An 11,130-nucleotide genomic window follows, 5' to 3' on the forward strand; every position below is an offset into this window, starting at 1 on the left:
CACACAAAACGAAAGTTTTAAATATATAAGTAATCAACTTTTGTGGTCGCAAATAAATCCAATGTGATAATGTATTATTCTTGTAATATTTTAAGTTATCGGCTACATTCTTACATAAACAAAGACAAGTGAGGAGGAAGTGCAGACAGCTCGGGATAACCGGTTTAGAGGCCAGGCTCTCAGATGTCGTCTATGCGGCTCAGTTCTTAGCTCTAACGTTTCCTCAAAGGCAGTATTACACACCTGCCCACTCCACACTTTCACTGCCTGCTAATTATAATACTGGCCCCACCCCCCGACTGACACTGCCTCAAGGAAAGGACTCCACCGCCTAACACACTGCCTGTCACTGTGACAGTGCGCTCTGAAAACCGGGCAAGCCACCAAAGTGTCCCACACCGCAGCGCCCGGCGGCCTCAGGACCCGCTAGCCTCTCCGAGACACTCGCTCTGCCCAGCACTGGTCTTCCCGCCTGCCACTGCCGCGGCCCCTCCCTGGGACCGGGGACTGTCACCTCTAGGAGCTTGGCTATGAGGGCTGCGTAGAGCACCGAGAGAGGCCCCAGCAGCTCGGGGTCCCCCGGGGAGGCGGTGACAGCAGGCACGGTGGCAGGCAGTGAGTCCATCGTATGGGGGGCAGCTGCGCGGAGACGACGCTTCCTGCGGACGGCACCGAGCCGGCTTTCGCCGCTTCCGCCTCGGGAAGGACCGGCTCCGGGGGGCGGACACGGGGAATGAACTTCGCCTTCCCCGGCCGCGGCACCTTCCGCACTAGGCCTCCGGTGAAACACGTCATCAGACACGGCCGAGGAACGACGTCAGCGCACCCAGGAAGCCAGCGAGCGGGGAGTGCGGGGGCGGGGCGGGGGGCGGGACTAGTGCGGAGCAAGCCAACCACGGAGTGGGGTTAGGGGAGCCAGCGCCCTGAGCGAAAGAATCAAAGCAAGGAGGTGAGGTGGGGGAAAGATGGTGCGTGACGGGGAAAGACCGTTCTGTTCATCGAGTGAGGAGGGAGACAAAGGAGCATAGGACTGGACGCGGGGCGTGGGGGTTCAAGTGAGGAAGAAGGTTGAGGAGCGGACTAGAAGAGTCCAAATGCTTGCGGCGGTTGGGGGCGGGGGAGGGCAGAGGCACAGAGAAAGCATAAGAGAAGGTAGTGGAAGAAGGAAGAGTTCACTGAGGAGGCAGTGGGGACCAGCGCGCAAACCGAGCGGAAGAGATCCCCTGAAGCACAATCCCGATGAAAGACGCTCACCTGCCACAGGGCATGGGGTCAACGTGGCCAAGGAGCTATCAAGATGGGGGTTATGGACGGACCCTGGGAGAAGAGAAAGCCAGGCCCGACCAGAACTGGACCTGTCTTGAGGTGATGAGACACAGAAGGGACTGGTTCAGGAAACCCAAACAAGACCAGGTGTCTCCAGACCCCTTCTGAGGGGTCATGGGTCAGACTGACTTCTGGGTAAGGCCTCCCTTCCTGTCCACTCCAGGCCTTCTCGTAGGGTTCCTCTCTTCACCTCTGCTTGCCTATAAACAGCCTTATGGAGGAATTCTATCATTACCAAATCTGCGCCAACATCCTCATCTTGAGGTCTCTCATTTTTAAGGTTACACGCTTTGTGGAAACGGACAAGGGTAATAGATAGCCCAGAAATCGTGTTCTTAAAGTTGAAGGCAATAGGGGTGTTTATTTGGGGGTGGGAGTCCTGAGTTGCAGACCAAATGAAAATATATAAGGAAAAGGCAGGCTCAGTTCTAGCCCAGGAATACAGATCATAGGATAGAAAAGAAAACCCAGAAGAAGCCTCTACACACAAGAGATTAAAGGCAGTAAGATTGCTGTTGGTTTGAGACTAACATGAGCTACAGGATGGGTTTGCTGGGTTACAAAGTAAGACCTTGATAATATAAACAGTGAACTAAAATAAGGAGCTGGAGGGATATCTCAGCTGCTAAGAACTCATAGAGCCCTTGCAGAGGATGGGAGTTAGGTTCCCAAAACCCTGGTGGGGTGGTTCACACTCTCTGTAACTCCAGCTCCAGGGGATACAAGCCCCTCTTCTGACCTCCATAGGCAACTGCAACAATATGTGCATACTCTCACATATGCAAACACATAGAAATAAAAATAGGGGCTAGAGAGAGATGGCCCAGTGGTTAACACAGCAGTTAAAAGCACTGGCTGCTCTTTGAGAGGACCTGGGATTCAATCCCCAGCTTTCAGATGGTAGCTCACAACTGTTTGTAACTTCTGTCCCTCTTCTGGCCTCCTTGGACACCAGTCATGCACACAGTGCACAGGCATATTGTAGTACACAGACATACATGCAGAAAAAAAAATGGCCGCATACATAAAATAAAAATGAAATTAAAAAGAAAAAAGAAGATAGGAATAATGGCTTATACTTGCAATCCTGGCACTTGGAAGGCCAAGGCAGAAAGATCAATACAGCTTCAAGGGTAGCCTGGGCTACAGAAGTAGCTGCCAGGCTAGTGAGACAGTCTCAAAACACCAACAGCAATAGCAATTGTATATGGTGCTAGGATATGGTTTCCAAAGTACATTAAACACACGAGATGGGAAATGAGAATATTGGCTGCTGGGAGCAAGATTAAGGAATGAATATATTTTAGGCTGTGACATCGAAACCCTTAGAGAAATGTGCAGAATACCTGGTATAAGATGTGTGCTTTCACAATGCTTTCCATTTCAAGCCTTTTTCATTTCCATATGGCAAACTCAGAACTCCTGCCAGGTTTGAAAGCAAATTGTCATCTGATGCTGATCACCAAGTTAGGCTCTCTGCTTTTTGCTTCCACCACAAAGCGTTAAAAACCTGGGCATGGTGACTCACACCTTTAATCCCAGCACTCTGGAGGCAAAGGCAGGCCAGGCGGATCTCTATGAGTCTGAGGCTAGCCTGGTCTACAGAGTGAGTTCAGGACAAGCAAGGCTATGTAGAGAGACCTTGTCTCAAAGAAACAACAACAAAACAAAACAGCAAGAAAACCACAAACCCTAAAAATTTAAAACAGGATACAGCTTCACCTATTCAACGAATTACATATTACAGAGAGTTTCATATAAAGAGAAATTTTGAATCAATAAATAAAAATGAGTTAACCACAAAAGAATGTGTGGCCGTGACAGGCAAGCTTACACTAAGAATTACTGATGCGCATGCGCGCAGGAAAGACGATCCTACTGGCAATGATCACATTCAGTGAGGTCAACCAGTCTCAGAAAGACAAAAACGTTTTCTATCACTAACGGATCCTAGATTTTAAATAGATACATAAAAGCAGGAATGTCTATATGACAGGAAAACAGAAGTAAGACTGTCCAGGAGAATAAAGGGGGTTACAGAGACGAGAAAGGGGAGCAGAGGGCTGGTGAGATGTTGAACACAGTTATTTACTTGTATGAACCTTCACAACGAAATAAAATTTAAAAGGAGAATTACTAATGCACAGACCTCAGAACGAACGACATGTCAGGAAATCACTGTCACTAGCAAGACGCTGGGGCAGTCATCTTCCAAAGTCCCTTCTAACTGTAAGATTCCAAATATCACCAAACAACTGACCCATAAAGCTGACCTGTGGTGCTTCAGTTCCCCTAACCAAAGCGGACCAAATTGCCCTCCCTACCAGGTAGCTATGCTCCTTGCTGGAAACTTCACATCGCCTTGTTCATAGGTCCCCAGTTTTCCCATATAATCTTATTCTTACAAGGCCTTAAAAAATCAGGACTGGGACTAGAGAGATGTTCAGTGGTTAAGAGCACCAACTGCTCTTCCAAAGGTCCTGAGTTCAAATCCCAGCGACCACATGGTTGATCAAAACCATCTGTAATGAGATCTGATGTTCTCTTCTGGTGTGTCTAAAGGCAGCTACAGTGTACTTACTTATAATAATCTAAGAAACAAACCAACCAGGACTGTAACTTACAGGCACTAGTCCTCTCCTTCCACAGTGTGGGATGTGGGATTGAACTCAGGTAGTCAGACATGACAGCAAGTACCTTTATCTGCTGAGCCTTTTTGCTAACCCTCATATTAGAATCTTTGATTCCTAGCAGATGCCTTGTGCATATTGAGCCATTAAAGTGCTTTTTGGAGCTTGCCCTTTGAGCCAGAATCTTGGATCGCCATGTCCCGTCTTGCCTTTTATGTCTACGTCTTCCTCTGTCACCCTACAAGTGGACGCCATATCCTGTACCTTATCTGTGTCTCTCACTCAGCCCAAGAAGAAAGAGTCCTGTATATACGTAGAAATGTGAGGAAGACGGGCTTCCTTCCACTTTTAACCACTGCCTCCTTGAGATGCTCAAAGGACACTGGGCCTGGTTCAGTCACTGGAAGCATCCTAACTGTGACAGCTCAGAGCCAACAACACCTTTGCCAGGCAGCTGCCTCCAGCACAAGAAACCGTGGAGAAAACTGAAGATGGATTGGCTCTGCTCCATCCTTCTCATCAGGCAGCTTCTCCTCTGAATTTGCTGGGTACTCAGCATCTTTACACTGCCCTCTGACCATAAAGAAGAAGCGGGAGTGGGAGGAAACTCCACAGAGTCCCAGCCACCTCCCCAGACACTTTACACTGCCGACCACTTGGTTGTTGCAGTAGGAATAGTTTTCATTTGCCCTTCTCAGACAGGGAGGCCGAAATTCAAAGTTTAGTTATTTGCTGTTCGACATCTTACAGAATGGAACAGTGGTTGGCAGAGACGGAAAGGGGTGTTGGGAGGACAGGAAGGAATTAAATGGGGCTGAAAAGCACAGAGGAGCTTGTGCCGCATGTTCTGTATCGCAGTTAATGGATTATAACGGCCTGTGATACGTTTTCAAGTGATTAAAAGTGAGCTGTAGACATGGCTCAGTCGGCAAGGGTGCTTGCACCAACACTGATAACCTGGGCTTGATTCCGAACCCACATGGAAGAAGGAGAGAACTGACTCCTGCAGGTTGTCCCCTGACTGCCTCCCACATACATATGCACACACTCACGCACAAACATTAAATAAATGTAAGAACATTTCAAAAAAAAAAAATCAGAGGAATCATAGACATGAGCATTGCCCTGGTCATTATCCTGATTTGATCGTTACATAATATACACATCTATCAAATTACCATAACTCACATCATAAAGATTACACTTACTATGCTCCAATTAAACAAGGTTTAGTAACTAGCACAAACTTTTAAATCGAGATTGAAACCAGATCTCCCTGACTCAAAACCTGTTTTACAGAAAACATCAATAGCAAAACTCTATTACACAAGCGTCAAGATGACAGGCCCTACAGGAGGCCACGGTGACCACGATGACACTGCAGTCCTGACATCATTTGGCCTCCAGCCTAGTCCAATTTACCTAGAAAAACGTCCAGTTTCCACATACACCACGAGAGGGAGCTAAATCCTACAAACTTGACTAAGCTTCCAGAGATGTCAAATGTCTTACTTGGATCCAGACTCTCTTCAAAAAGATTAGCTTGAATAAACATTTTGCCATGATAGCTCTTTCTAGGAAATAGATCTGACCCACCACTTCTCTGTTTCAAACCTTCAAAGGGTACATAACATGGACAGCTTAACAGAACTCCTCAGGACACGCCTCCCTCACAGACACTCACCTTCCCTAGTCTCCCAGCATCCCCTTTCTCCATGTTTCCCTTTCTCTAGCATGCTGTCTTCTCTGTCCCTGTTGCCCACCCCCCTCTCCCAGTCCACTCTGTTCAACAGCAAACAATACTTCTTAATCCACATATGTATCAGCTAACTCCTAACTCTCTTGCTTCTCTACCAGCCGTGACAAAAACTGTCTCTTCTGTTTCAAGTGAACATCTCCAGCTCCCTGAGGTACTAAGAGGTCCCAGGGGACAAACCCTGCTTTATAGTTGTGTGCATGCCCAGCCCTGCCAGGGAATAAACTCTTGTGTGCTAACCTAAGGGCTCCTAATTAAAGCCATCCACCTGTGGCTCATTTCAGGAGGCACCTTCAGAGGATCGAAGCAGAGCTCATAAAGATATTTTAAATTCTTCACTCCAGGCTCAGATTCAACTTAAAACATGTTGCAAATCAAGCCAAGGTGGCAGCTCATGTCTACAGCATCAACACTTGGAGGTATTAGCCAGAGGATCAGCCTTGGCTGCACAGTGAATTTGAGGCCAGCCTCACCTATAAAAGACTGGCTATCATCAGCCCTTCTGTATACCCCCGCTCTGGAAACATCATGGTATTAATCAGTATTCTAGCAGAAGAAACTATACGTCTCCCTTACTTACCATCTTACTTAAATAAAGGATGAAGGCATAGAGGGAACCAAATGCACTTTCCAGAGGTGGGACAGCTGCTGGCTCCTCTGCAATTGTCTCTAGTTGCTTTTGTACATCTCCAGCCCCAACAGGACCACCTTCCATTACAGGACCTAAAAGGGGGCAACGGACAACATATTTTCTTTTATGCTTTAAAAGAAGAATTTTTCTCTTCATTTAAATAGTTACAGAGTGCCCTCTAAATATTAGTCACTAAGTGTCATGGCTTGAATATGCTTGGCCCAGGGAGTGGTACTAGTTGGGGGTGTGGCCTTGTTGGAGTAGGTGTGTCACTGTGATTGTGGGCTTTTAAGAACCCCATCCTAGCTGCCTGGAAGTTAGTATTCTCCTAGCAGCTTTCAGATGAAGAGTAAAACTCTCCACTCCTCCTGCATCATACCTGCCTGGACTTTCCCCTGTTCCCACCTTGATGATAATGGACTGAACCTCTGCACCTGTAAGCCAGCCCCAATCAAATGTTGTCCTTAAAAGACTTGCCTTGGTCATGGTGTCTGTTCACCTGACAAAGACACTTAAGCATAGAACATTTGAGACTCCTAAGGAAAATCACAGAGAAAAGCGAAGCCTCTGGGGTTTTAACTGTGGAGCCATCAGACCCTTCAGTTACAAAACTAAGATCACCTCCAGTCTGCTCCATCATGTCTCTCTGCCATTCAGGGGAACTGAAAACAGAACCCAGATTTTATACATTCTCCATATAGACAGAATTGCCAGGCAAGGCATGCTTTTGATCCCTGGACTGCAGAAGCAGAGGCAGAAGGATGTCTATGAGTTCAAGGCCAAGCTGGTCTACAGCAACCAGCACTTATCAAAGAAAACCATACAGACACAATCACAGTCAGCAAACTCTGACTTGGTGATGATAGAACTCTATTAGAAACTTTAGGAAAGTTGGAAAAGAACGAGTTCTGGGGTCCAACAAGGTGGCTCAGGAAGAGTGCTTGTGGCCGAGTTTAATGACCTACAACCCACATGTCAGGAGAACTCTGACTTCTATAAAAGTCTTGTAGATAGACTAAACTAAGGCTTAGCATAGCTGGCATGTAGCAGATACTTAATATTTGCTGTATGGACAGGTGGCCACTACAGAAAATACAGTAAATCCCAGGAATGATGAAAAGAATTTCTTTCAGAGTGGAGACTGGCTTGGGGCTTTTGTGAAGGAAGAAAATCCAGTTATACCTGAGAGAATTACACACAGGGAAGTGAAGGGGCAGGGGTGGATCTCAGCTTGAGTTCCATGAGCCTGGCATGTGTTCTCAGCAGCAGTTATTGAGAGGCTGGACTGGGCCCTCTCGGGGTCTCTTCCCAACCTTAAAACCCAGTTCACTATGGACTGATGCCTGACAATGGGTGGCATTTTTTTCAGTTAGGTCAGCATCGTAGCATGTGAGGTGTGTGCAAGGACCCTAGAAGACTTGCCTAGAAAGGTGTCTGGGCACTGTGTAGGGGTGGGGGAAATTTAGAGCAGACATCCTCTTCCTAGTTCTGTTAGCACAACTTTTCTCAATCCTAAAGGTTTTGAGCAAATGAGCCATGGGTCTCAATGGTACCCGACTTATTTTCAGTCAACAGGGCCTCTCTAAATTAACAAGAATTTGGAGAATGTTTCACAAGGCTACGCTGTCCTCTGGGACACGGGAGACCACCGATATATCAGTCCATCTCGGCTCAGCTAAACCTCTCTCCACTGCGACACTTTGCACACTTTGTGTATTACCTGGAGAGCAGGGGATGTTACCCTAGTGACTCTGAAACCTTCATTTCTGCAGACTAAGGCTATAGCTACGCTTCACGCTCACACACACAAACACACACACACACATACACACATACACACACTAGAGCTGGAGCTGGCGTGGTAACGTTAACCTACCATGCAGGAGCCTCGAGTGTGATCCCCAGCACTGGACCACCTCCCAAAAGAAACCCCAGTGATGACATGATACTGTATTAGATAGCAAAACAGCACAATGAGAGCATCTGGTTTACTTGTGAAATGAGAGTGAGCGATGCTACGATTAGAAAACCACTAAGACCATTACTGAGGAAGTTTAGAACAAAAATGAAAAAGAACTTTTTATCTGACATCCAATAGTTCCTGTGTGCTGAAATCAAATACTTACAGTTACAAATGTCAGTCTGGGTTGGACTGTCATTCCCCCATAGTTTCCTAAAAGCATAGCATGGAAAGACACCGAGATGCCTCACAGTATTTTTAAAAGCTGTATTTGCCTTATTTAGGCAATCAATCCAAAACCCATCTGAATTGCACTGTAGCCCCTCAGAGGAATGGGAGTGGACAGTGAAACCAGGGCCTTTAAGGTAAGACTCTTAACTGGTTCCCCTCAGCCTCCCCCAGGGGCTTGTTTCACACAGCTTGCTGTCCCCAGCCCAGCACTTCATGTGTTCTGGTCTAATGGGACCCTCTGCTTTAGAACATGTGGCTTTGAAGGACAGGAGCACAATTTCATGCTGAAGTGATTTATAGTGGCTGGGCACAGCCAAACACTGGCTTGCATGTTAGTGACAGTCCCTGGCTTTGCTCCTGTTTTTGACCTCCATGCATCTGAATTCTTGCTTTTCTCTGTCACTTGTGGGAAAATTTTAGAAACGTATACACACCTGAATTGGTCTGACTTTCCTACCTTTAAGAAAATATTCTAGCAGGCCTTCTTTACAGTACACCTCTACTTCATAGAGAAACACTATAAAATTACCTAGATCTATGTCTTTCTTGGTATCTGGCTTCTGTGATACCTCTGAGGTACTTGTGTACCCAGTCACAGGTTGATCCGAGAGCTCAGGCTCTTCTGGAGGCTGCACACTGGTCACAGGTTGATCCGAGAGCTCAGGCTCTTCTGGAGGCTGCACACTGGTCACAGGTTGATCCGAGAGCTCAGGCTCTTCTGGAGGCTGCACACTGGTCACAGGTTGATCCGAGAGCTCAGGCTCTTCTGGAGGCTGCACACTGAGGTCTCCTGTGTTTTCTTGTGGTAAGCTGTCTTGCTGGGGTGGCTGTCTCTCTGGAGAAGAACACATAAAGAGACCTTGATCAAAGACCAACTTTGGTTCACCCAACTGATCAGTACTCTCATCACCAGCCCAGTGTCCTAGATCCCATGAGCACAGGCAAAAAGAGAAGCAAGAGTTTTAACTTCTTTCATACTGATTGGCAATAGCTAAAGTACAGATTTACAAAGAAACCTTCACTTCAAAGCATTTCATAAATGCATTCACGACAAAGCCATGGCAAGCCAGAGTATGCCCACACAGACATGCAGAGGAGAATTCCAGTCCTGCAGAGAACCCAGGAACAACATAAAGAACAGTCTTAAATAATAATAATAATATTAATAAACAGTCTTCCTTGAGCACAGGCAGTTGGTCTCATAGCCCATAATGGGAAGGGCATTCTGCGCATGGGCAGCTTGCAAACGTGACTTTAGAACACCACTGAGCACTGTTAGAGTATTTTCCAAGCCAGTGGCCCTTTCCTTCTCTGTGAGCCTGAGTGCATAGCACACTATGGCCCACGAGGAAGATCATCCTTTGCAGTCTCATATTTTACCCCCCAAAATTATTTGAGTTTCTAATTTTTAAAAATCTATGTTATTTTATGTGTTTGGAGATTTTATCTACATGTGTGCGTGAGTATCATGTACATGCGCTGCCCAGAGGCTAGAAAGAGGGTATCAGATCTCTTAGAACTGGAGGGTTAATGGTTGTGAGCTGTCACGTAGGTGCTGAAAACTGAACTTGGGTCGTCTGTGAGAGCAGCCGGTGTTCAAAGCACTGTGCCATCCCTCCAGCCTGAACGTCCCACTCTTAACCAAAAGCTCCCATTTTAAAACCTGCTCACTTCTCCCAGTTCTCGGGAAAACTAGCACCCTCGGGAGTCAGGGATTTGTAACCACACTCGATACTGTTCACCTTCAATATAGCTACTTCCATTTGCAAAGCATGGCTACATAGACTACAACACATACAGGAGTCGGGATCTGGGTCAGCGTATCCCGGGGTCAGTTCAGTAAATATATACTTCCATTTGTCCAGCGCTGAGGAAAGCGCATCCTGGCTCCATTTTTGGCTAACCTAACATAAAACCCCTGGGCCTAGTGACACCCAACTGGAGATAACAGGACACCCACAAAAGGTGAAAAGTGCTATTCCAGCTACTGTGAAAATCAAGAAACTAAAACTAAGTCTGCCATTGGCCCAGCTATACCACCCCTGAATGTTCACCCACTGGACTCCAGGATACCGTAATGCAGAGAGGTACACACACATCAGTGTTTACTGTAGCCCTAGTCATTACTACAGAGTTAAGGAAACAGCCTGGCTGTCCAACGAGAGAGGGACAGACAACGAAAATGGGAGACGTGGTAGAATCTTTTCAGCCATGAGGATGAAGGAAGTTACGTCATTTTTCAGGAAGATGGAAGCAGCTGGAAGCCATGTTCAGTGAAGTCTGTCTGTCTCCAAAGGACAGACATCACAGCTGCTCTCGTTCTGGCTCTCAGGATGTACGTAGTTTACATACAAACTCAGTTATGTACGGATGACGTGGAAGTTGAACGAACCTGTCTAGAGGAACATCGAAGGCTAACCGGATGGGGAGGGATGAAGAAAGGGAGGGTAGCGTGGCCTAGAGAAGGACGGGCTTGACGTAGGTCGCATATTTTAAAGGTTATAAAAGCAGTAACAGTGCTGAGTATGCGCCTTTACAGATAAATCCATGAAGAAATGATGTTCCTCAAGCCCTTCTCTAACCTTACATGAAAAAT

General features: G+C 46.7%; 1 protein-coding gene and 1 long non-coding RNA gene across 3 annotated transcripts in view; one reads left to right on the forward strand and one right to left on the reverse strand.

Annotated features, from left to right (window-relative positions):
* Positions 1-11,130, reverse strand: part of Mia3 (melanoma inhibitory activity 3) — a gene marked incomplete in the record, with an annotated part of 43,330 nt that overhangs the window by 18,436 nt on the left and 13,764 nt on the right. The window contains 2 exon segments of the mRNA NM_177389.3: positions 6,293-6,435; positions 9,064-9,367. Coding sequence (NP_796363.2) covers positions 6,293-6,435; positions 9,064-9,367 — 447 coding nt within the window.
* Gm34102 lies at positions 869-4,903 on the forward strand. Of its 2 annotated transcripts, none has more exons than XR_389733.4 (2): positions 869-1,461; positions 4,081-4,903. It is a non-coding gene; the product is annotated as a predicted gene, 34102 (long non-coding RNA). The 2 variants fall into 2 exon arrangements; XR_389735.4 differs by having other exon boundaries at positions 871-949.

The sequence above is a fragment of the Mus musculus genome, chromosome 1 (genome assembly GCF_000001635.26).
Source record: "Mus musculus strain C57BL/6J chromosome 1, GRCm38.p6 C57BL/6J".
Lineage (NCBI taxonomy): Eukaryota > Metazoa > Chordata > Mammalia > Rodentia > Muridae > Mus > Mus musculus.